A 27,878-nucleotide genomic window follows, 5' to 3' on the forward strand; every position below is an offset into this window, starting at 1 on the left:
GGGAGAGAGGGGGCGGAGGACACCGTCTGAGAGGGACAGAGAAATAAAGAAAAAAAGCCTGTGCGTGCTTTCGCAGGCGGAGTTTCGTTCTTGCGCACCGTTGGAATTCACGGTCTCTGTGTATTTTCCTCGGGGTTGCTTGAGGAGGCAGAAGGAGCGAGGACGCGCCGTCAGCGAGCAGATGTTATAGCCGGACTATCCCTGTTTCCAGCCTGACAATCGAGCATATCGTCTATTAAAATGTGGCAGCCTGCGTCCGAGCGATTGCAGGTAAGATTTGACGTCTAATTACTGTAAGAAACGCTTTTGTTGTCTGTCGTTTACTTTGGAGACGCAGTGTGCAGGCCACACAAGCTTCTTCATCCCACAAGCCTCATCCAGGCTCCGTTCATCTGATGGACTGCTACACTGGTGTTGCGAGGGTCTTTAACTTTGTATCTCTCCTCCTCAGCGCGTCTTGACTGCAGCTTCGAGTCCGCTCGCGAAATAGAGCTGACGTTTTACAGTTCTTTCTGAATCATGTCATGCCGTTCCAGACCCAAGGCCATTTCACACCATTGCTGTGTCTGTCTGCAGTCTGTGAAATGGCTGGAGAGACTGCTGTGCTGGAACTGGCTGTGCTCCTGGCCTTGCTCAGGCTGCGTTCACACAGGACTTGTTTGCGCGGTTTGTAAGCACCAGAAAAGCCCTGGAAATATCAGTGAACTTTAAAAAACTGAAAACTTCTTAAAATCTCTTTAAGACCAGCTTTTTTTTAGATGGGAAATCCAGTATAAACTGCATGCTGTGGTTTGGAACATGGTTGTTCACACTGGTTGTTAACTGGTCATTAGGTGCAAAAAAACTAGCTTCCAGCTGGCCAAGACTGGTCTGAAGCTGGTCAGCCCGGCTAATAACTACAAGGAATCAGATCTTACAGGGTTTAATACCTATACACTAATAACAAATGGAAACTGGTTATAAAGGTGTGGGAATCCTGAAATACGCAGGTGTAAAATGACCATTGGTTATCACAGCAAATATTTGCCACAATGAGTGTTGTTTTTAAGTCTGAATGTCACGTTTAAAAAGTTCAAGATGTCTGATAATATCTGAACGGCATCTCAGAGCGGGTTTACACATACAGCACATCTGTTGACAAGCTGTGTGTCTTGTTTTTTGACAGTGTAACCTTGCAGTGAAGCAACACTGGCATTCAGTTCCTTTGCAGAATATTTAGCCAGATTTCTCCAAGCATTCGGATTCATCCAGTTATAGAAGTCCAGCAGTTACCTGCAAATCTCCTTTTAAATAAAAAAGAAAAGTTCACGTCAAGCATTTTTTATCTCCTGGGGTGCTGGGCTTCAAGTCTCCTCTGTTTGTAATATTATCCAGATGTGAAGCGGGACGGGCTTCGCCAGATGAACTTACACAATCTTTCCTCACAGAGTTTGCATGGCGACACTGATTAAATAGCATAGTAAACCTTTGAAAGCTGCTTCGACTGATCTGATCAACAAAATGTGCTGCAATGTGTAGCAAAATGTTTGTATCAAACTACTATAAACGATTTAAAACCATGTAAAAAAAAAGATAGATTTTAGTAATCTACCACAGTTCTGTGCAAACTCAAGATTAAAAGTTCTTCTTGAACTAATCCAGTACATTAGCTTCTGAACTAAGACTGGGCAAAACAATCATCACAATACTTTTTTTCATATCAGTTGGTATTGATAATTATAACGATCAATTTCAAATCTTGATTTATTTCAATTTTAAAGGTGGATTTTTGCTCCTAAGTGAAAGTTGTAGAAACCAGATCTTTAATTGTGGTTTTAAAATACAATTTATTGTCAGAACGTGACAAACACTTTACACTTTTCCAGTCATTTCTCCTTAATAAAATAAATATCTTAATAGAAAAAAAAAACTTTTTAGTTATTATTTGCATGTTCTAGTGAATGATATAGATTTCAAATCATAAATCAGGTTTATGATGCCTGACTTTTATGACATGTATCTTCAGCACAGTTTTCAGTGCTGGCTGAAACATATTAATAATTAAAAAAAATTTGTCTCTTAGAAATGCACATTTGACAGTAGCTTGAGCTGACAGTAGTAGCAGCTTGAGTTAGGATGCAGATGCAAATTTATGTTCATTATCAAAACCGGTAACATCAGTACAAATTGTAACAACCTCATTTTATATAGTGAAATGTATTTATTCTGACTGTTTGTGGGTTTGTCTTAGCACACATTTAGATCATGATAACCACAGTTAAAACCACACATATAGTTAAATGTAAAAATGTAACTATGGTTTCTAGGTATTTGTATGGAAACAGTAGTCTAAATAATACATTAAATATAAATGCACAAATGCTATATCTTAATCACAAAAATCTGTAATAAATATGTGTTGCTGTTTAAACTTTGATCCAAGCAGATAAATGGTCTGTTTAGTTGCTTATTGGTTCCACTTTCGACGCATAAAAATTATATTGTACATTTTAAGATAAGTTCATAGTTAAAGACATTTAGGACTGTTTTCGGGATCTGGGGTGGACTTTTTCTTATCTCATAAAATACTGGATTTAGTAGGATTCAGTGTTTTCCATGGGATGCATTAAGAGCATCATGGAGATTTGAATCTGATAGGATTATACCATCAAACACTATGCAATCAGATCTCATATACAGTTACAATAGGATCTAATATATCATAAGTAAAATCAGCGATATGTTAGCCATAGTAAAAAAATATATAGACATCAAGAGTTTTGTCCTCTCACAGTGTTCCACTCAGCATAACTCCACTCTTTTGGATCTCAACAAGCCAGAGCCAGCATCAAGATCCATTGCTTTTTGAGTAGACCGTTGTGGTTCATTGACTTGGTGAGGGGCAGCACATACATGTGTTTTCACACTTTGCTCATTTTGAAATTAGACAGAGCAGGTTCTCACTTGAATCTGAGACGGCATGTAGTAAGTGTGGTTTAGTACTCGGATAAATGCGAAACATCTCATGTTTATTAACCTTTTGAGTGGTACGGGCCCATATGTGGGATCGTCATTTCTGTGCCCCTGGGAGGACGGTCTCACATTTGGGATTCAGAATGTTCAGTGACGTCACAAACAGTAACTACCAAATTCAAACTGTGTTTTCTACTTTGGCTGATGCTGAGCCAGAAACAGATGCACTCTGCACTTATGTAATCACAACTATGTAGTGTTTTTAACACATAATGTTTATTTCAGGTTTCCGACATTTAAAAAGGTGTAGTGACGTGTGGCCAAGTATGGTGATCCATACTCAAAATTTCTCAACAAAACAAAAAACTCAAAACAGGCATAAGATTCAAAAATATGACGACTCGTTAAGGCAAGTCAGAATCAACTCTCTGAGACAATATCTTTATTTATCATGCACTTTTTTGATTGACAACTTTGCAGATTGTTTTCATTTAAGGATAGCTGCATTATAAACCGCAATAACCTGCTCTTTAAAAAGAAAGGATTATTTGAAAATGATCACTCAAGTTGATTCATCTTAACTCGCAATAAATCCAAGATATTCTGCATTGAAAACAAGTTAAGCTCAGTTGAGTTGGGGACTTAAGTCAAACTGGAAATTTTCTCTCAAGTGGACTACTGTCTTGTGTGTGTGTGTGTGTGTGTGTGTGTGTGATATTCTTCTGAAGCTTTGAGACAAGCACACACTTGAGATCACTCCTGCATGGCTATCTGTGATGATCCAGAACGTTATCTAGTGTAACACAAACACACATTCTTAGCACCACAGATACCTGCATAGTGAGGGTCTCACTGTTATATTTGCATAGTACTTTCCCAGTAGTGATCCCAAAGACCACCCAGGCACTGTTATACTGTTGCCTCCCTAGTGTTGGGCAGTGGCCTGATGTTGCAATTAACAAAGAGACTTGATAGATTTTCTTACAATGCATTGAAACGAGATCTAATTCTCAAGCCCTCCACACACAAACACTCATGTGCACTGATTCTTTCCCAACACACTTTTCTCAAAATGCATTGAAGCACTCTCAGTGTCTGCTGCATAGTAACCATGACTACCAGCAGGCTCTCTCTTTGTGGCGTTTCCATGGTAATGGGCATCACTGTGTGATGGCGATGCTCAGTCTCATTCTCTTCTCTCCCGTTCTGTCATCTGGAACCGTTCTGTATTGTGTTTTTGTCTCTGAAACTCCATTTGAGCTCAGAACTGTCCTTTATAATCAGGTTATTATCCGGACAACTGCAGCACACACACACACACACACACACACACACACAAATGACACAAATGCATTAAAAATAATAATAATTACCCCATGTCATTCCAAACCCATATGGCTTTATGTATTTTTTCCATTTTATTTTTTATTTTTATTTTGCAGAACTTAAAAAGAGGACATATAAAGGCTGTTTTCCATGCAACCCAAGCTTTCTATGTTGCATAAGCACTGTAAAAGTGATTGGTTTGACTTGTTGCACTATATTTCATGTTTGCTAAAGTTATGTAATAGCTTTGAATGAGGAATAGACTGAAATTGAAAATGTTATTCAATGAAAAACTTCCCATCCAGTGAGATGTTAACATCTGAGACTGGTTCAGTAAGTCAGTGAGCTGAACACATCATGCGGCGGGTGAGTACACATTGACAGAATTTCCATTAGTTAGTAATATATCCCTTTAGATGTTGCAGGTAATCAGTATGACAGCCTAAGCCAGTCTCAGCAGGACTTAAAATCATGTTCAAATGCCCAAGACAGCAGAGATTATGCCCACATTGCATATTATGCTAACGTTAATTTATTCCTACACCTCAAAATATATTTTTGTTACCAGCTATAACTAACAACAAATGCAAGAAGTTCTTCTTTCCATTCCATATATCTACAAAGTCATCATTATTTTCTGCTAACACTTAAATTTCATTTCCCTCTTGGTCAAAATGGTTAGTCTTTGTTAGAGGGATTTTTCACCCAAAATGAAAATAGTCTTCATCATGTTGTTCCAAACCTGTATGAGTTTGTTTCTTCTGCTGATCACAAAAAAAACAAATTGGGGAACAAACAGCTGCTGGTGGCCACTGTTTTCTAATGTATGGCTGTCTACTGGAAACTGTTTGTATCCCAAATGTAAAAAAAATCTTGTTTTGTGTTAGCAGGAGAAAGAAACCCATACTTGAGGGTGAGTAAATGATAACAGCTTCCATTTTTGATTGAACTATCCCTTTAAGAGAGAGTTCAAATACAGGTTGGATTATTTTCTTTCTTTTTTGTGTTTCCATCATTTTCCTGCCGACTGCTTCTCTAATATCAGGCAGTTCAAAGTGGGATTCACAAACGCTTGCTCTTGAAATATGGCTCAGTACCCAGTTTATTTGGACCATCGTTTCTGACATGCACTGCACACAGTAGACCAATCACAACAGACTGGGCCATCTGACCAATCAGAGCAGAGTAGACTCACATAAATGAGGGGTTTAGAGAAACTGAATCTTAGAACTGCATCAAAAAAATCGTTTGAGAATCACTGGAAAATGACGTGATATTAAATGCATATTTTGGGAAAATTAAAAAGTTTTCAAAAAAAGTTGCAAAAAAACAACATTATTAACCTTAAAAAGGGCATGATAGGGGCACTAGGATAGGCAGGTGGGTGCAATTCTGTTTCTCGAATACCTTATGAGAGGTACCTTGATTCTCTTAAATAACAGTTAATTTACTAAAACACCAAGGTCTATCCGGAAAAGACGCCCATGTTAGCTGCTAATTCCTTGTCCCATTACAAAATTGCCTGTTGTAAAAATTTCCATCCCGCCTTATTTCATTGTTTATGTCATTATAAGTGAACTGAATTGAACCCACCTTCAAAGTTAAATCCAGTCTTTCTGTAGTGCGTTCGCATGGAAAGGAGAGATTTGGGTTTGGCATTTGTGTGAAGTATGTGTTTTGGGGTGTTCTTTAAAGGATTAATTGAGAGAACTGCAGTACAATGCGGCCTTATTCTGTTACAATGCAGAGTTTCCAAGAATATCATTTGGTTTGAGTGAGAGTTTGTGTGCATGTGTTGAGTGTGTTTGAGGGTAAACCACAGATATGTCTGTCTGTCGTTAGCTTCTCTAGTGTCTGGCAGGACTCTCTCACAGGGTTCACAGAGAGCTTATGTTGGGGTCTGTGTGCATCTTAAAAATATGTGAAAATGAATGCATTTACAGTTAACTGATGCATATGTTTATTTGTGCGAATGTGTGAGTGGTACTTGTACTAGTTGACATTGATTGGTGTTTTTAGGAAGGTGGGTGGGGCCAGCATTGACTTTGAGGTTTTCCGCTGCCATTGGCATCTTCCCACACCATTTTTGTTGGATTTTTGTATCCAGTGGCATCCACCAATGGCAGCACACAACCTCCCACGTGTCTGTCCTGACTTGGCCCTGGCGGGTCCATGTGAAACGCAACACGGACCCTTATAAAATTATACCCAAACCTCAAACTTACAAGCTTTGTCTGGACACACTCTCATTCTTAGCAAACTACCGTTGGCGTATACCATCTCTGTGTGAAAGTCGGCTTTCAAATAGGCCAATAAATTGCCTTTGGAGAGCAACTTGCATTCTTCGCATCTCTTAGAAAGTTTTGTTGGGCACATTTTAAGCCAATCGCCTGAGTGGTAAATGCCTTGCGATTCATTTGTTTTAAGTAACACTACATGGTTTTGTCAGTTTGAGTTTGTTTGTTCACTGAATGCAAAATATTTCATTCAGCCAATAAATTCATCGAGACAACTATAGTTTTCAGCAGGTTTTGTAGGAAACTTATTAGATTACTGTAGTGAATATATATATATATATATATATATATATATATATATATATATATATATATATATATATATTAGTGGTGGGCATAGATTAATTTTTTTTATCTAGATTAATCTCACTGTAATCTTGGTATTAATCTAGATTAAAATGGCTCATTTGAATTCTGCTGAAGGCATTCAGAATATGTGTGCTACCCAAATAAAATATTGACTAAAAGTAAGTCTTTGAGAATTGGTTTCTCAAGCCGGGGGGTGCATTAGACCAGGGGCTAATCTCCTGTTTCCAAAATGCATCACAAACTGCTTGAGAAAGCTGTAAACTAATTCCACATTGCACAAGGTGCTAACAACCTTACGCCTGTTTCACACATAATCCGTCTGCAGTGCGTATGCGTTGCATATTTTTTTACGCACTCATGTTAACGGATTCCAGTTGCGTTCCAGGAGCGGTGCGTCTGCAGTTACAGCGATCGTTTACGTACCGAGTTGCGGACTGCAAACGTGTCCTGTGTGAAAGCACATAGAGTCCGTGCTGCATACGCACTGCAGACGTGGTATGTGTGAAACAGGCGTGAGTCTTGTCGAGGTTTCCATTGGGAAGCTTCTTAAAAAAAAATCCCTGAAGCATACCCAGCTGCATCCATGTTAGCACGTCACGTTTGATGTGGTAATTTCACAGTAGGCATACACACAGATCTAAAGAAACTCGTTCTCGCCCCCTACAGATTCGGCTAGGTATACATCCGTGCTAAAATATCAAGGTGAAAGTCATCATAGCTCACGTAGAATAGACCCAGCTCCCAACCCAACTTTAAGAATAGATTAACGGCGATATTTTTTTATGTAATAATCATATATATATTTTTTTGTTTTGTTTTTGTAGGCCAACCCAGAACTTCACATCACCCTGGTTCCTTTGTCAAAAATCCAGTAGGGGTTTTGGATTATTGCAGAAAATAAGCTCTGTTTTTCTTTGTGACAAATAAACACATATTTTATAATATACAATTGGTAGAAGTAAAAAGCTAAATGAAGGCTATATGACACAGTTGCATGGCTTCAACGACACCAATACTGAGCTTCCAACAACTTTCAGTCTTTATCTAAACATTTTCCATGGAAGTTTGAGTTTGAATAGTTTGCAGGTGTGTGATTATAAACACAATGAGGCTGTGAAAGTGACTAGTGTGTAGACCCTCTTTAGTCCCATTTAACCACTTTTTAGTAATAGCTTTAAAAAAACACTGATGTATTTTATGTCGTAGAATAAAACATGAAAATATCCTGAGCACAGACTTAAATGGGGGAGTTTCTAACTGGATAAACTAAATTTGAAAACATTGCCCGAATCATTGTCATGCTGACTACAAATGTCCTTGAAGATGAGTGGAGACGGCAAACTCATGGCTTTTGTAGTTCAGTTGTGGAAGTCATGAAGTGAAGGCCTTTGGCAGCAGTGAAGGCCAACAACAGTGTTTTGAATTGTTGCAGATATTGGCAGGCTTTGTGAAGACTGTTGCATTTAACTCAAAATATGCTGCAAAGACTCTGTTTATGCATTTCTGACCTATATTTTGGAGACCAGATTGCTGAGGAATGTTGCCAGAAGTCAGCTAAATCTGAGTGCGGATGAAATACGAGGCTTGTCAGATGTAATCAAGCTGATAGCCGCCAGAGATCTGCCTGAACCATTTCCATTGTCTCACTACTTTTCTAACTCACTCCAGCTCTCTCATGTTTTTCTCTTTCTGTCTCTGTCTGTGAGTGATATATGAATGAACACAGACACTCCTGGTCTTGTTAAACCCATCACTGCAGGACAGACCCACAAATGACTGTATAATGCGTTAAACACTAGCACAGTTTAGTTCATCTCTCACCCACACACAGGAGGCACACGCATTCAGGCTAGGGCTGTGCGGTATGGACGAAAAAAACCTATCACGATTTTTTTATCAATTTTGCGATTTCGATTTTAATCACTATTTTGACACATAGACATGCTTTACAGTCATAAATGCATTCAGTATAAATTTGAAACATATTTCCAAAAGAAAACCAATGAGAGCTTTATCAAAAAGTTGTAACACGTCTCTAGAACAGACATAAGTCAAAATAATCACTAAGTAAAGATGTCAAACAAAATGTCTAGACATATGGCAAAAAATAATAATAATAAAATAAAATAAAACCCGTGTTCAGGGATTTATTTATGTACTGTAGCGGTGCCTCAGGTGTTATACGTTTTGCCCAATATATTTATTGCCCAAAGTTCACACGTACTCCGTCTGCAGTGCGTATACAGTAAGTTATGTGTATGTGGTTCAGAAGCAGCAACGAGAGCGCATTATTGTAAGGCGAAAGCATATTAAAATCATTCGCGAACACGAATCTATCAGCTCGCACGCAGATTTTCTTTGCTCTGTTAACAAAACCAGATGCGCATGCTCAGATCATATTAAATCTTTTCGCACCTTTCTTTTTATAACCTTTTATGTTCTCATCTTTTTGCTGCATTCAGTGTGAACGTTCTGATCCGTTAACATGGGCTTGAAAAAAGGTTCACTCACAGTGTGTGAACCTGGAGTTAGGCATATGCCCAGTCTGCTCTGTTCTCGCGCTCCACTTAGGCACGCTGCATCCTGATTGGTTCAGTTAACATACTGCGGGAGGCCGGGGCCATGGAAAATCGTGCCATAAAGCGACTTCGAAATCGCGCACACTCAAATCGCGATTTTATTTAGATTTTGATTAATCGCACAGCCCTAATTTAGCACATCCTTAAAAATATTTTGGTTTGCAGTAACATAAAAATTTTATTTTTACAAAATGTCGGTAGGTAGGTCTATTTTTTTTAACATTGAAACTTAAAAAAAAAAATAAAGTAAAATTTTGGTGATGGTGATTACGTAGATATGAATTTAAACTAATTAGCATATTGTGACGTCACTGAAAGTGAAGTGACATTCAGCCAAGTATGGTGACCCATACTCAGAATTTGTGCTCTGCATTTAACCCATCCGAAATGCACACACACAGAGCAGTGAACACACACACACACACTGTGAACACACACCCGGAGCAGTGGGCAGCCATTTATGCTGCGGCGCCCGGGGAGCAGTTGGGGATTCGATGCCTTGCTCAAGGGCACCTAAGTCGTGGTATTGAAGGTGGAGAGAGAACTGTACATGCACTCCCCCCACCCACAATTCCTGCCAGCCCGGGACTCGAACTCACAACCTTTCGATTGGGAGTCCGACTCTCTAACCATTAGGCCACGACTTCCCAACTGACTTTCTGACTGGGTCTTCAACCCATGCCTTCGGGCGCATCATTGCAAACCTCATTTTGATACATCATACAAATGTAAATCTTTGTCAAAAACATGTTTATTGCATGAACTTCAGGTGAGAAGAAAAAAAAAATGAGGTACTGTTATACTGTTTTACTGTTTATCCACCGCTAGGTGTCAATGCAACCTACAAATGAGAGACCGTTTACTTTGCTTTCTTGGGTTGTCACTTTTGTGAAAATAATCTTGTTTGATTTGAGTGACAAGTGTTCATTGAATCGATTGTAAAATCGATTTTGCATGTCTAGATGCATTTTATACAGCAAATAACACCAAATATAGGTAAATCCACAGACAACAGGCAAGACGAATGTAAAGATTCAATATATTAGTGAAGACCAATATTTCTGATGATTTATTGAATTGAAGTTTCGTGCACAATGACGAACAGGAGTGCAACATTCTCGAAAAACAATAAACAGAGTGGACTGCCATAACAATGCAAAACAGGCTTCAACATGGCTGTGTTTATGATTAGAAATGTCAACAACAACAAATCGCATAGGTGATTCTAGCCCGAATCTGTATCTGTATGCATGAGAATGTCTGAATAACGGCAGAATACACATTTCTGTTGTAAAAAGAGAAACTGCAGAAGTATTTTTTGCTGTTATGCGTGTTTGTCCGAAAGCTGCAGTTGCTGTGTGACGCGTGTTCAAAAAAAAAAAAAAAACCTAGACGCGCTTCGAGAGAAAGGTCATTAAAATCAATTTCCTATTTTCGTTTTCGAAACTTGGTTGGTCCAATCGATTCGTGCAATAGATTTTCGAACATAAAGTGACAGTCGACACGGTCACACTTAGACTAGATGAGAGAAGGGATGGGAAAAGATCTGGGCACAGTTTTTCCAGAACTTCGTGCCAAGTTAAAGCGGTGTCGAGCTGTTTTAATGAATGTTTTAAATGTATTATGGTGGCCGAAACCATATGACTTTGAACAGTGACCACGAACATTTAGTTTACTGCAGCCGCAGCCATCATTACCAAGTGCGAACCTATGACTCTGACAGTGAATGAGAGTAGACGAAGTGAACGCACAGGCCATAGTGTGACATCCGTGTAAACATAGATGACATCACAGGGTTTTTTTTTAAAGAAAGAACGTAGTCTTCGTTTGTATGTAGGCCTGGGCAATTTATATATTTACAATACTTACTAAAATATAATGTATATTATTTTATTGCTTTTGTATTAGTTGTTTGAAGAGTAAAAAAACAATTGGTCGGTCTTAACTCAAATGTACAACCGGCAAGTCAGTCGGACTAAAAGCAAAAAAAATAAAATTTGAGTCTGTCCTAAATTGACGGGGTCGGTCGGGTTACGGCAAACAAGAATATTTTTAACGATGGCCTTATATATGGTTCACAGTTTAGATCTGACAAGTTTTCTACCTCCCTTTCTTAAACATTGCATATTTTAATTCTATTTTATTTGATGCATGTTGTAGACTTCTCTCTGAGTAACTTTCTGAGTAACTTTCTTATGTGCAGACACTTCAACTATTATTATGACTGGTAATTGCTACTTGGGCAACTTATTGGACGGATTTAACAAGGTAAAGCTCAGCAAAATGTATGTATGTAGTTATTTATTTTTGCTGTAGGTTAAATTTTATTGTCACTTTGTGACCTGTTCTTTGGTTCTGATGTAAAATTATACTTGTATTTTATTAATTGTATTATTATTATTTTGAAGTTTAAATGTATTTTTTTTTACAACATTTACTTTTACAAGACAACATAACAAAAACATTAGGCCACCCTTTTTCTCACTAGAACATTTGTTGTGGACCTCAATCCATTCGGGCTCATGCTGATGCTGCAAAATTGCCAGATAATGCACTCAAACTTGGGTTTGGACCAAGTGATGAAAGCAAATTCCCAAACCCTATTCTTGGAGGCCCCAAATCAGTCCACATTTTGGATATCTCCCCATTTATTTTGGTCTTGAAGTCACTACTGATGAACAGATGAGTGCTCTCCTGAACAGAAAACTTATTTAAATATTGCACAGGAAAGAGAGATCCGATTGGTTATCCAGATAGAGTCCAGATGGAAGTCACTTGATGTTGCCAAGGGTAAATGCACCATGTCCTGATTGACTGATGATTCGATCTGCCTGATTGGATCATGGTGATCGCATGTTAATGCCAAGTGTAAACGCAGCCTTTGATTGGGTACTTATAAAGAGGAATGTGCTTGGGAACCACTGGCTTAATTCACTGTGCTGTGCCCTAAAGATTGGTTGGAGACAACAAACTCAGGGTGTTAGTAGCTCAGGTGTGGAAGTCATTAAGTGAAGCTCATTGGCAGCAGTTTGGGCCAGGAACATTGTTTTGAATCGAATCATAGCAGACATTGGCAGGCATAGTGAAGACCTCAGCAGAGAATTAATGTAAGAAACATTTTGGAGGTTCAAAATAAGCGTTTTTGTAAGCTCAGAGATGGAGGATATAGAGCCTAGTCAGAGTAGAAGCCATTTTTAAAAGAGGCTGTGAGGGATAGAAACAGTCTGTTGACAATATGTTTTCAGACTTTCTTAAAAAAAAAAAAAAAAAAATCCATAAAAAAAAAATAGAAACGCTAATTACAAAATGCATACTAAATTATGAAATCGAGCTCTCCTATTATAATCAATAAAGCATTCTGCACTGCAAGTTTACAGTTTCAGTTCAGTTTATTATAAGTTTAATCAGTTTAATGACATGTTGGTGTTTTATCATTCACTTGGATGTTATGATGTTACACTGAGTAGATACAAAAACTGTGTCTGTCTTCATATACATGTTTTTAGTTAACTATTTTTAAACAATCGTGTGTGTTTGTGTGTGTGTGTGTGTGTGTAAAAATGAAAATAGTTAACTAAAAACAATCATTCAATTAACTGCAACTAAATTTGCAGTTTAAACTTTAAAACATAATACAAACTATGAAAAACAGATAGCATTTTAAGATAAGCTGTTTGTTATTTAATTGTTAGCGTTTTTTAAATTAACAGCACATGTAATCTAAATATAAAAATAAAGGAAATGTGCATGTACAGTTACATATCCAGTAAATGATGATTTGTTTTAGCTGGGTCACATTGTTCTCATTACATCTAGCAAATCCAAAATAATCCAAAATGGTTGACAATGCTCTTTGTTTTGGTACTAAAGCTTCTTTTGCAGCTCATGTGATGTTTCTTCAGCACTTGTTATTGTTGGACTCTGAAAACAGAAGTGAAACTGTTCCAGTGGATCAGTGCCTGTGTTACAGAAACGTGCATCCACTGCTGAAGTAAATGAACAAAATGTGTGTAGAGTTTTCCTGAAATGACGACTTTACCCCGAGAATGTCCCGTGAAACTCTCTCTCTCTCTCTCTCTCTCTCTCTCTCTCTCTCTCTCTGGAGAGAAACCCTGCGCTCTGTAGGTGGTAAAGTTCTTATTTCAAGAAGGGAAGTTTAAGGTCAACATACCAAAAGTTTGAATTGTCATTGGTTTTTATTATTATCATTTTATTATGTAGAAATTTAAAGTGCTATGTTTTGGTAAACATTTGAGCCCAAATAAAGAGCAGAACATGACAATAACTGCAGTTAAACACAAACACATGTGGTTTTTCATGGAAGGTGTCCATTGCTCCATCTCTATAGTCTTCTGGTGACTAAGCTGTAAATAGTCTCTGAAGGATTTTTTTTTTCTTTTTCTTGACTTCCTGACTGAGAATAAAAATTAAACGCAGTCAAAATATTATGAATAAAATTCCAGATTTGTTTCAGCACCTCGTCCTCCCCTGAACAAGCCTCCCTTTCTTTCTCTCTGTTTTTCTCACTGTTTCACTCTTTATGCTTTTATCCTCAGACCACAGGAATGTTTCTTTCTCTCAGAAAGTTGTAAAGTACTGATTCTGGGCTCAGGGTGTGTTTATACATGTGGCTTCTGTCGTTCACTCGCTCAGTTTGCCCTCTTTTCCATATTTCTTCACTTTCTTCTCTCCCTTCGAAATCTTCTATCATCTTTGACTCAAACGGCTCTGATTCAGATGAATCTGAACACCCAGGATTGAACCAGAACTACACCCTGCCCTATAAATCTTAGTTTAGTTTATATTTAGGCTAATTTTGTCATGCCGTCACAGTACAAGTGTAGTACTCTCCATTTAACACATTTTAACAAATTAAGTGTGATCCAGCAACAAATGAGTTGTCTCTTTAAATGAATCATTCAAAAAGACTTTCTGTACTCTTTAATGAGAGTTTATATGTGTTAGGCTAGTTTATAAGAACTGAAGCGTTCATGATTTTATAAAAACAAAAAATAGTTTTGCTCAAGTCTGTATCCACAGATTTGATTGTAATGCCCACTGAACTTCACAGTTTGGTCCCAGTTGTTAATTATATATATTGTAAAAATATTTATAACATGTAATGTATAATTTAGAAGGTTCCCTGTATGTTTTATATAAATATAATTTTAATCTCCCTTAGAAAATAGTTTGATGGGGTGAGTGCTGTCTTTTGTATTTATAGTTTATAAATGACAGTCCATTACAGAACGAGAGTGGTCTGAGAGAAAGAGAGACGTCTGTGTAATATCACACAGTGTGCCATAAACTTTATGAAGTAACTTGGATGTTATGCGCAAACAATTTCATTCACCCATGCAGGTTGTGGAAGTGGTGTTTTATGAGTTTAAACAGAGGCGCCTGTGAATCTGTATTTGTTAAACATGTTCAAGCTGTAGCCTAAACTGAGCTCTTCTCTTTTTCAGCATTTACAGACCATGCTGAAGACCAAACTCAACGTGCTGACGCTCCGCAAGGAGCCGCTGCCTACTGTGATCTTTCATGAGCCAGAAGCCATCGAGCTGTGCTCCGCCACCGCTCACACCAAGAACCGCACACACACAGGATACAAGGTGAACAAGCTGTTGATATCCCGATTCAAAGAGTCCGTTTGGAAGCTTTTTCTGACCGACTAAATGAATAAATGATCAAAAATGGTGCCTTCAACATTTGCTGTGTACATCATTTTTGTTCATTTAATTTCAAAGGATGTGTTTAATGCTCAATGACAAATTGAGTGTAAATGATAATGAAAATATATAAATAGATTTTTTTTTATCTTAAAAAAAAAAAATTCTGTTCTTATAAATATCATTAATTATTCATTAAAATGTAACACAATTATGTTTAAGGGAGTCAAACTGCATGACATTTTATTACCTGAACTAACCTTCCTTAAATAAAATAAAAATATCAAATTATCAAATATTTTAAGACCTTTAATGACACCGTAATGAGGGCTCTTCTTTATGAAATAATTTCCTGTGTTAGGATTTTCTGCATAATGGTTGCACCACATGACTTTCATTTGGCAGAAAAAAGGTTTTCAGATTTTAACAAATAGTCAAAAGCAGTTTTGTTCATATATTTTTTGTTGTGGTTTAAAAAAGTTGTGCCAAATTATGAAATAATGTTTTATTTTCAAGAATGTCATTGAACTGATTATTAAATGTAAAAGAGATGCTCCACAATGACCCAAATATGTCTGAGGCCAACAAAGTTGAAGTTCAGTTTTTTTTTTCCAGAAATTTTAAAGAGCTTATTTAATGGTCTGAGTTTGTTCAGGACAACCTGTTTGTCCTTTGGAAAAATTGGGAAATATTTTTTAAGTTCCATTCAGTTCCACTAGTACCATACAGATTACATTCTTCACAAAAATAAATAAATAATAAAAAAAAACCTGGTTCCAGCATTTGGACACATTCATGTACTAGTGTTGGTCCACCTGTCCTTGTAGAATATTGTTGAGTCACATGCATGTATTGAGAGGAAGAACAGCAGAATAATACATGAGCTAAAAATACAGAAAATCTCTCAAGGATCTCGGCCTACTAAAGAAGATGCTGTGTTGTTGCCATGGAAACCGCAGCATCCATTCATGGTAAAATGCTGGCTAAGACGAACACAGCATCTCTGTCTGTCTTTGTCCGTGTCATGAACATCCTCGTTTCAGCCTGATTCTGTTCTATGCCCACTGTATTTGCGCTCAGCTGAAACATTTCACGTTTTCATCTGTATTTTAACATGGACCTCAGAGAATATAAAGCATCTGGTCCACCCTAAAAACACTCGCTCACACTCCACCACAAACATTTCTACATTTTTGGGTGTGGACTGGTTTTATAATGATCCACGTGTTTCTGAAGATGGCAGAAGCTGTTTTAAGCGATGTCCAGTCTGACCATGTGTTGTGGCTTGAGAGAAGCTGTTTGAGAGGGTTAGTGATAGAAAGACAGACAGAAAGAACCACCTCTTCATCCATTGAGGCGCTTTGATTATGTAACAACTCAACAAAGCTAGTCTATATGCTGTTTCCATGGTGAGCGGACCTCTGTGTGTGTGTTATACACACACTCCTGTTCTCACTTCTCAATACATGAAATGTCTGCTCTTTCCCCGTTTTAACCGTGTTGTTTTAGCATCAAGATATTATTCTTGTTTTATTATTATTTATTATATTATTTCATATTTCAGCATTCAAAATAATTCAAACACTAATCTTAAAGCAGTATTTATGTTTGTATTTGTATGTAACAGCCTATAGTGTATTTATTTTAGTTAATTGATTAAATTAAATTGATTAAGTTAAATTGATTAAACTAACTATTAAAGAACTTAACATAAAGAATGAATCTTACATCTAATAGTTATGTCATATTATAGTCAGGGATCCGCACTCGCTTAGTCTTCTTAATCACTTCGCCATGTATTATAATTTTGCAGCAGAGAACAATCAAACATTTCGGAAGTAAGCCTTCTTCTCTACATCTAATAGTGAAAAAAATTGTGTTTTTTTTTTTGTCATATTGTTATTTACAAAACCACAGAAACATCTGAACTTTAACCGACTTGATCCACAAGATTTTCTTCAAACTATTGGTGTGCTGCGACAGAGAAAACTGACTTTAGATATCGTTTTAAAGCGCCTCATGTGGCAATTCTAAAAAAATTCCAGACACATTTGTCCAGAGTTATGTTTTGAGTTCTGACAAATTTCAAAATACAGTGACGCACGAAATTGAGCTTGTTTAGCTATTAGTGTCTGTGTTCTCACACTTGTGTAGAGAATGAGTCTGCACTTCAGCAGTGTAGCAACTCATAGCAGAGTGACTCATAGCATGAGTGTGTGTGTGTGTGTGTGTGTGTGTGCTTCTACTAGCGACTCATCATTTAGATGCTTTTTGTGAGAATGTGTTTGGTGGGATTATATTTCTGTGTATGTTTGTGAAAGCCTTCATTATGGAGTCAGAGGTGAAAGATTCATTCTGCGAGCTCAGCATGTACAAAGTCAGTTCTGTGTGCTGTTTACACACACACACACACACACACACACACACATTCTGTTAACAAACATAGTGACAAACACACACAGACCAACTATAGTCATCACATTCCCTCAGAACAAACTTTGTCTGGTTTAGGCACACAAACACACTCTTTCACATACACGTGAGAGTATGCAGTAATGTATGACTTAGCGCACACACCCTCAGCATACAGCTGTGTCGGGGGACACATGCGCCTCTCATTCTGGAATCATTCATGTCCAGCTCTGGAATGCTGAGCTGGTGTAGAATTCTTTTTATTTTTTTGAATTATACATGAAGAGTCTGGAGCTCCGGATAGATTTTCGTTCATCACACTGCCACCTGCTGGACACAGGAGTCACAAGCACAGAAACTTGTAGAGTTGCACGATTGTGTTTTTTGACTGCTCTATATATGCTGTTAATTAATACGTAACAGTAGGGCTGGGCGATGGATTAAATGTATTTGCAACATTGTAAATCATGCGTCTTGATGTTATTGTACTTTTTATGTAGCCATAAAGTTTCCCAAAGAGAGTTTATGACCTTTAAATTTTATAAGAAAAAGATTTTTGTTCAAGGTATTGTTATTTTATATAGTTGTATGTATTATTTTAATGATACTTATTTTCTTTATTTTTGTTTTTAAGCTGTTTGAAAGTATTTTATTGAATTTTATCTCATACAGTCAGACAATACAGTCAGGACGAAAGCAAAATATCAATACAAATAATTGTATAGATTTTTTTACATTTAAGAATGAGTTTTTTTTTTTTTTTTTTTTTATTAAAGTAATTGGGCAGAATTTTGTCTTGACCCCCCTCACTCCTTTTTGTTATTGAACTGTTTATTTGTCTGTAAATTTGAAAATACTACAGAAAATATAATATTAAAAAATGAATTAAAATTTCTGAAATTTGCATACAAAATTGCAGTGTCATATAAATAATTTAAATATTTATTTGTGTGTGTGAACCACAAAACCAGTCATAAGTAGCACAAAAAAAGTTGTAGCAACAGCCAAAAATACATTGTATGGATCAAAATTATGTGTCTTTTATGCCAAAATTCATTAGGATATCAAGTAAAGATCATGTTCCATGAAGATATTTTATACATTTCCTACTGTAAATATATCAAAACTTAAGCTTTGTTTAGTAATATGCATTGCTAAGAACTTTATTTTGATAACTTTAAATTTGTTTTTCTTAGTATTTTGAATATATATATATATATATATATTCCAGAAAGTTCTGTTTGAAACCGTAATTACAAATCATAGTAAGTACATAAAATTCAAGAATGTTTATAAAAGGCAGAAAAATATAGTGAAACCGATATTTTTGGTTGTAATACCCAGCCCTTGGTATAAAATACTACACTAGTAAATCACGCACATAGTGAGTAATTGTGGCCACATGCTGCATAACAGTGTTGCACAAACAACATTGTTTCTCCATGTACTTTGTGTAGGTGTGTGTATGTGTTTGCACTGTGTGGAAATACTACATTTTGATTTACAAGTAAGTTTAGATGATTTACAATCATAGGCCACCATATTAATGCCTGATTAATGAATTGCACAAGATTTGTGCATCAGAGATGTGGAAGAGCAGCTTTATTGTTGGATGTCTCTCAGTGGCCTGTGGAGGTAAGAGGATGAAGAGATGAATGAGCGCTCTGTTGCTGTCTAGACTTTGTGGTGACTGAGAGCCATAAATCTGCCTGTGTTTGATGATTTCTCACAGCTTCCAGCGGAGACACACACACACACACACACACACACACACTCATGATGTTCATGTGAACAAACACACACTTTCTCAGAAAGACTGGAATCTGTCATTTCACCCCTGAGGGAAACACACATCAGATACATGAGGGATGACTTGACAACAGAGTGAGGATCAGAGTTTTGAAAAGTCATCATTTAGGTTTTATTTTACTTTTATTTGTAAAAACCGAAATACTACTTGGTGGTCTTACTGTGTATAATTCATTGGTGAAGGTTATTCCAAAGAAAAATACTATTATTTCTTTAAAAAAATTTGTCAAATCCTCTTCATTTAAATGTTATCTGATGTGTTAAACTTTGTGTTTTCACTTCATATTTTTGAATGAGATATTTATTTTATTTTTATGGGGGATTTGTGGCAATTTTGATGCATTTTGGGGCAAATAGTTTTGTTAGCCAAAACCTTTGTGCATTTTTGTCTGTTTAATGTACACTACTGTTCAAAAGTCTGTGGTTGGTCAGATTTATATATATATATATATATATATATATATATATATATGTGTGTGTGTATATGTGTGTGTTTCTAAGAAATCTCTTTTCCTCACCATGCATGGTTGCATGTATCGAATCAAAAATGTGTTTTAAAATAGCTGTTTTCTATTTGAATATATTGTCAAATGTAATTTGATGCAAAGCCGAATTTTTAGCATTATTAGTTTTCATAAATCATTCTTATATGATGATTTGATGCTGAGGAAACATTTATTATTATCCATCCAAAACCGATGTGCTGCTTCATATTTTTGTGGAAAATATTTTCAAGGATTTTTTGATGAATAGAAAGTTCAAAAGAACAGCATTTCTTTAAAATAGAAATCTTTTGTAAGATGATAAATGTCTTACTAAGCCCAAACCTTTGAACAGTAGTGAGCATTTTTATCTAATAGTATTTTTTCATTTATGATAATGAGGCTTAATGTTATCCATCAGGTATTGGGAAACACACATAGTGTTAGTCACAGTGTAGTGAGGGGCTTCTTCCAAAAGAGAACACTCATCCTCTCTCTCTGATGTAGATGATTTCAGATATCACTGGCAGGAAGGCCTCTTCTTTCTGTTTCAGACACAAGCGAAGGAATGAGATTAAGAAAAACAAAACGCATCTGGAGTCGGGTCATAAGAGGGATGACTTTGCATTCTGCTGTGAAATTCTCTTAGCAAGTCTAGCACAGATGTTCAACCCCTTGCTTGTCTTCAAAGTTTGTACAGTTTGTCAAGCAATAAAAAAACTATTTTTGATTAACTGTATTCTGTAAACGAGTTAAAGAAATGGGAAGGAGAGACCGTGGCCAGAATTAGACCTTGTGGTTGCAGACTAAACAAATCTTCTGGAAGAGGAAAACAGACAGCCAGACAGAGTTTTTTTCTTCTGTAGTTTCACATATTCTTTCCAAATCTTTGCCAAAAGCACATGCATTCAAACACAACAAGATCAGATATCCACAACTATCTAAATATATATAAAAAAGTATAAAATACACATTCATGGAAATGAGTTAGCTATTCTTGTTTTTCTTTGTTTTTTTTTTTTCTAAAGTTTTGTACACCATTTTCAACCGAAAGTTATGACTGTAGAACAAGTGAAGTAGCGTAACCATCAAGCAACAAGTAACAAAATGTGTTTTTTTTAAACCTTAAATGTTTGTAAAAATCGTCTCAAGGTTACGAATGTAACCCTGGTTCCTTGAAGGAACGAGACGCTGTGTCAAGCGCTTTGGGGAACGTCCCTGACGAGACCGACTCTGAATATCGGGTGCAATCTGTCCAACGGAAGGGCGTGACGTCACGGGCGGGGTGACGTAGCGACCAGGAAGCTATAAAAGCACGTGCCGTGCAGCTGGCTTCAGCTTCGAGTAGGGAAGCAAGCGCCGGCAGGGGTGCCGGGAGTAGGGCTCTGCGACGCAGCGTCTCGTTCCTTCAAGGAACCAGGGTTACATTCGTAACCTTGAGACGTTCCTTTTCAGGAACTCGAGCTGCATCAAGCGCTTTGGGGAACGATGTGCCCACACTGCCAGACTTCCAAATCCTTGCCTAGTGAGTATCCGAAGAGCACAGCTAAGGCAAGAGAACAGAAGAGCCCGGAGTGGCTCGCATGTCAAGGTCATAAAATCTGACAAATGTAGAGGGCGTGGACCACCCCGCAGCGTTGCAGATGTCCAAGAGGGACACACCTGCTGAGAAGGCCTTAGAGGTCGCCATACCCCGAGTAGAGTGAGCCTTGGCTCCCAAAGGAAGGGGAAGACCAGAGGTCTCATAGGAGACGTTGATAGCCTCGACTATCCAATGAATTAGGGTCTGCTTGGAGGCAGGAGAACCCTTTTTAGGAGGACCTTGGCAAACAAGCAATTGGTCGGATTTTCTCCACAGGGCAGCTCTGTGGACGTATGCGTGGGAACCTTCAGGACATAACCCGCTCGAGGGTATAAGAATGCTTTGGCCATACCAGGGGCAAAGTCTAGATAAGTAGGGGCCACCAAAAGGGCCTGAAGATCTCCAACTCTCTTTAGTGAGGTGATTGCCAGTAACAGGGCAGTTTTAAGTGTCAGATGTCTATCTGAGATATCTTGTATTGGCTCGAATGGAGCTTTACAGAGAGCCTCTAAAACCACAACCAAATCCCAGGGGGGAATACGGGATCATACTGGAGGTCTCAGCCTCAGCGCACCGCGGAGGAAACGTGTAACTACGGGGTATCTACCCACTGACTGATCATTGAAAGGGACATGGTAAGCAGCTATGACCACCACGTACACCTTTAAGGTGGAGTGGGTTAACCCCCGCAGAGAGCCTAGCTTGTAGAAACTCCACGCCAGAACTCGTACTCTCGCCAGAACTCCCGGAAGCAGAGCGATAGGGGGAAATGTGTACAGACGAAGCCTCGGCCAGGTCTGTACCATAGCGTCCAGTCCCAGAGGAGCTGGATGAACTAGAGAGAACCAGAGGGGACATTGCAATGTCTCCTGAGTCGCAAAGAGGTCCACCTGGGCTGTGCCAAACACTCTCCATATGTTTCACCACCTCGGGGTGAAGTTTCCATTCCCCGGGCCTCGGCCCCTGCCTCGACAGTATGTCTGCTCCCACATTCAATCTCCCAGGAATATACACTACTCTGAGCGAGAGGAGTTTGCCCTGGGACCACAGAAGGATCTGGTGTGCCAGCTTGTACAAGGGGCGTGAACGCAGACCCCCCTGGTGATTGATATAAGAGACCACTGATGTGTTGTCGGTGGGCACCAACACATGCTGACCTCTCAGGTCTGGGAGGAAATGTTTCGATGCTCGATAGACTGCTAGCATCTCTAGGCAATTGATGTGCCATGTCAGATGGCAACCACTCCACAGACTGCGGGCAGGGTGGCCACTTATGACCGCACCCCAACCGGTGAGGGACGCGTCTGTCGCTAGCGTTACACGGCGACAAGGAGCTCCCAGCACCGGGCCCTGATTCAAGAACCAAGGTTTCTTCCACATGTCTAAGGCATGAAGGCATCGCCGCGTGACCTTGATAACTCAAAGTGGATTTCCTCTCGGGGAAAAGTCCTTGGACATGAGCCACCACTGTAGGAAACTCATGTACAGCAGGCCAAAAGGTATCACGTTGGACGCAGCTGCCATCAGACCTAACAATGTCTGAAATTGTTTCACAGTGAGTGACTGGCCCTCTTTGACACTCCCGACTGATGTGAGGATCGACTCGATCTGAGCAGGAGACAGACGTGCCTGCATCGTGGTCGAATTCCACACTACGCTTAGATAGGTGGTTCTCTGAACTGGAGAAAGTACACTCTTCTTGGCGTTTAGTCTCAAACCCAGCTCCCCCATATGTACGAGAACGACATCTCGATGTCGAACCGCCATCTGCTCTGATTGAGCTAGAATCAACCAATCGTTGATATAATTTAGAATGCGGATGCCCTGCATACGGAGGGATACTAGAGCCGCATCTACACATTTCGTGAACATGCGGGGTGAGAGTGCGAGGCCAAAGGGAAGTACTTGATATTGATAAGCTTTGCCCCCGAAAGCAAACCTCAGAAACTTCCTGTGTTGTGGAAGGATGGATATGTGGAAGTATGCGTCTTTGAGATCTATCGTGACAAACCAGTCCTCGGATCTGATTTGAGCTACAACCTGCTTGACTGTGAGCATTTTGAACTTCAGTGGCATAACTGAGCGGTTCAAGTGACGTAAGTCTAAGATCGGACACAACCCCCCATCCTTCTTTGGAACTATGAAATACTGGCTGTAAAACCCGGATTCCCTGTCTAGAGGAGGGACCACCTCGATGGCCTCCTTCCTTAATAGGGTATTCACTTCTTGTTCCATAACCAGAGCCCGCCGGGGGACGACCACTGTCGGTGTAACCCTGTTGAATTTTGGCGGTGGATGACCGAACTGAATGCAGTAGCCTTTTTCTATTGTACGCAGGACCCACTGAGATACATTTGGGAGTAGTTTCCACGCTGCTTAATAATCTACTAAGGGAATCAGTCTCTCGAGACTGACCTCTGGTGTAAGAGGCCCCCAAAGGGGCAGCAAGCAACCCAGCTCCGCTACGCTCGCGGGCAGAAATAACTGGGAGCAGCGCTCGCTGGAGGCCGCTGCGCCCTGAAACTCTGGCAGGGTTGGCAGACCGACCTCCTGAGGGCACTGAGGTGAGGCGGGCACCGTATAATGAGGTGGACCGCGCTCTACCCCAGTAGGGGCTACCTGTAGGGGACCTACTGCCACATAACCTTTGCCCACCAGGGATGATGTAACTCTGAGAGGCTTGGTGGGCAACGTCGGAGCCTTTAGAGACGATGCCGACCCGGGCGACAGATAGCCCGCGAGCATCTGTTCGACCCGTGGCACCGCTCTATAACCCCGCTCTCCCAGCCCCATCACGTTGACACAGTATAGTGAATCGGGGCCAAAGAGGCGGGTCGAATAAGGGTGATTCCAAGATCTCGATATTTCTTCGTGGAGATCGGGAAAGAATGGTAGGCTCCGAGGAGGTGGTTGCCTCGGCCGCAGAAAGCATTCATCTAACTTGCTTCTCTGCGGCTCAGAATGTTTTTCAGCATGCCATTCGATTTTTAATTTATCAACTGCGCGTGTAACCACCTCCAAAAGCTCCTCATATTGGGGCGACAGGGGTGGCGAATCCCCAGCAACAGTCTCCACATCGACCTCCTCGGAGGAAGAGAGGTGAAGAGCTGATCCCTCACCCTGGGAGGAAGAAACCGCCGAGCGTGCTTCCGAACCCAGGGTTTGGGCGCCAGATCTGGCAGATGAGGAAGGAGATAAGGACTGGCCCGTCTCCATTCCCTCTGACAGATCCACCTGCGAATATATATATATATATATATATATATATATATTAGGGGTGGAGCCGAACCCGAATACGGTATTCGGAAAGGCACAAATAACATGGTTTTTACAAATACTTATTTCAAACAAATACTTAAAAAAATATTTGTATTCGGGAACAAGTAAACCGTTATATCAAAAAGTTGTGTTTTCTCATGAGACCGCAGTACATGCCCGGATGAGTGAGTGAGAGAGAGAGAGTGACGTTCAGTCGGGGGAGGGGGAAAGAATAAAACTAAGCGGTAACTGACACACACATCTCCATTCTCCACACAGCAACAGAGCTCGCTCGGCTGAGCAAAAAAAATTAACTGCGTCACAATTTTGTTTAATGTTTTTTGTAGCTTAACTGGGTTCCAAAGGCAATTTATAACTTTCAGGAAGCGGAGTTTGATCGGGATATTGTTTCATTACGCTGCAATCGGGTGCTCTGTGTACGTAACGTTAGCTCTGTGTTAGCTTGGCTATTTATAGACTGTTGACAGAGTAACGTTCACGTTTGGTTAAAAAAGTAAAAAAATGCTTGTGTAGTGTCGAATTGTATGCACTTGTGGGAGTTATATGCTACATTTAACTTATGACAGGTCAGCGGGTTTTTTTTTTTTTTTTTTTTGCAGACAGGAATATGTAGGCTATAGGTTAGTTAACCTTAGCATTATAGCATAGCTTCCAGTCACTCATTAAATTAGATGAAACTCCCCACATGGATTTGGGCAACCAAATAGAAAAGAGTGTGGCTGCTGCTGAGCCATCTCTTGGTCCTCCACTAGCCAAAAAAACTTGCTCAAGTTCTGTGTGGAAACATTTTACAGTCAGTGCTGCAGATATTACTAAAGTGATATGTAATGTGTGCAAAAGTCAAATCAGCAGAGGCAGAGATATCAAACATCTGTCAACATCTGCTATGCATAATCACATGCACTTAAAGCATCCTCTCCTGGTACTGTCTGCCAACCCCACCACAAGCACAAATCCCCCCCACCAGCACCAAATGGCTGTTATGTTATTTTCATTCAATGACGTTCCTTGTTACATGTTCATTACTGGATTTATGGAAAAATATCAACCACTATTTCCATATCCATAATTATTATAATAGATTTAATTAAAGAATACTTAGACTATAACGTAAATTAGAAGTGTAACGCAAAAAACCCCCGCAATTTTTACGCCTATTTTTAATTTGACTCGAATACAAATACAAATACTTTTTCCCCCTTAACAAATACAAATACAGATACAAATACTGGCTGCTCTGCACACCCCTAATATATATATATAAATATATATATATATATATATATATATATATATATATATATATATATGTGTGTATATATATATATATATATATATATATATATATATATATATATATATATATATATATATATATAGATTTATTTATTGATCACAGGAATAAATTACATTTTAAAATATTCAGTTTATATATATATATATATATATATATATATATATATATATATATATATATATATATATATATATATATAATTTTTGGACCGTTTTATTTATTTATTTATTTTATTTATTTTTTTGATCCTAACAATTAGGACCAAAAAAAGCTACTGTGAATTATTTTAGTTAAAAAGGTTGCTAATTTAAGAAAATATTACAGAGCTGAAAATGGTTATGTAAATGTACTTCTATTATATATCCAAACTGATTTTCTAAATAAATGTCAAAATACATACTAGCAAAAAAAATAACATTAACAGTCATTAAAAAAATAGAGACAAAACAAAAAAGGTAAACATATTCTCAGTAAAACAAAATATATTAACATGTTCACTAATCAGTAAAGCCAAAATGTACATTATTTTCAGAATATTGAATTAAAACTAATAAATATTTAGGGACCAATTCTCACTTTTAACTAGTTGTTTATTATCATGCATATTACTAGATTATGTGCTGTTTATTAGTACTTCCAAAGCACATATAAATGCCTCATTCAGCATTACCATATTTTACATCTCCTAAACCAATACTTATCAACTAGTTTACTTACTATTAATAAGCAGCTAATTAGCAGATTATTGAGCCTAAAGTCATAGCTAGTTAACAGTGAGAGTTGGTCCCCAAACTAAAGTGTGACCAAAAATGTATATTAAAATAAATCTTTCTTTGTGCATGTTTGCATTTGTCTGAATCTGTAACCAAATATTTTTTCACTTTTTCTTTTGTGTGTTTCTAGGTGACCTACCTTGGCAAAGTGACAATTTCCGGCACTCACTTCCTGTCCGGCTGCACCGAGTCTGCTGTGGTGGGATTATGGGACACAAAGCGGACGTCTGTCACCCAAGACGACTCCATCACCTCTAGCAATGCCATACTGGAGATCCGGCCGTTCCAGGTACGACTGCATCACCTGGATGGGCAGAGGGAGGCCACGTTGGCCATGGACACCTTCCAGGTGGCTCGCATCGCGTACTGCACGGCGGATCACGACGTCAGCCCCAACGTCTTCGCCTGGATCTACCGGCAAATCAACGACGATCTGACCTTCCAGATGGACTGCCATGTGGTGGAGTGTGAGAGCAAACTAGAGGCCAAAAAACTGGCGCACTCCATGATGGAAGCCTTTAAGAAAACCTTCCACAGCATGCGCAGCGATGGACGCATCCACAAGAGCGGCTCGTCCGACGAGTTCCCCGAAGAGGCCAGCACACCCGACGACGGCTGAGAGACGGGACAGAGGCGGCGGAGGGTTGGGAACGGGGCGAGAGGGAGAACTGCTCGCAATTTTTATGTCTTTGTGCCATAATAGAATATTCCGAAAATTAACCACAACAAAAAGAGAACGGAAATGGAAATTCAAACCACAGACCAAGAAACTAGTCTGCCTTTTTCTGATCTCGGCTGCCAGACAGTTTGTGCCCATTTTACTAAAGTAAAGTACTTTACGACAGCAGCTGGTTTTGATATGGCGAGTGTGAAGTGCCAAAAACTTGTTACACATTCAGTTATTCTGCTTTTGTTTAGCCAATCAAACTGGGATTCCAATCTGGAATTCCTGATGTGTGTGTGGAAATCTTTTATGTCAGTTTTTTTTTTTTTTTTTTGATACGCAGAGGTCGGATTAAAAAAAAAAAAAGATTTAGTTATTTATGGCAGGCAGCCAGCCTAGGGCATTTCTTTACCTTTATCAGGCCATAGAAGCGTAATTATAGTGACCG

The 27,878-nt window shown here is 38.8% G+C and overlaps 1 protein-coding gene across 1 annotated transcript; it reads left to right on the forward strand.

Moving 5' to 3' along the window:
- LOC132155843 (PTB-containing, cubilin and LRP1-interacting protein-like) lies at positions 1–27,878 on the forward strand. Its single transcript, XM_059564574.1, has 3 exons — positions 1–270; positions 14,929–15,075; positions 26,897–27,878. The coding sequence occupies exons 1-3, from the start codon at positions 241–243 to the stop codon at positions 27,383–27,385; spliced, it is 666 nt and encodes a 221-aa protein (XP_059420557.1). The 5' UTR covers positions 1–240; the 3' UTR covers positions 27,386–27,878.

Source organism: Carassius carassius, chromosome 13, assembly GCF_963082965.1.
Source record: "Carassius carassius chromosome 13, fCarCar2.1, whole genome shotgun sequence".
NCBI classification, from domain to species: Eukaryota; Metazoa; Chordata; class Actinopteri; order Cypriniformes; family Cyprinidae; genus Carassius; species Carassius carassius.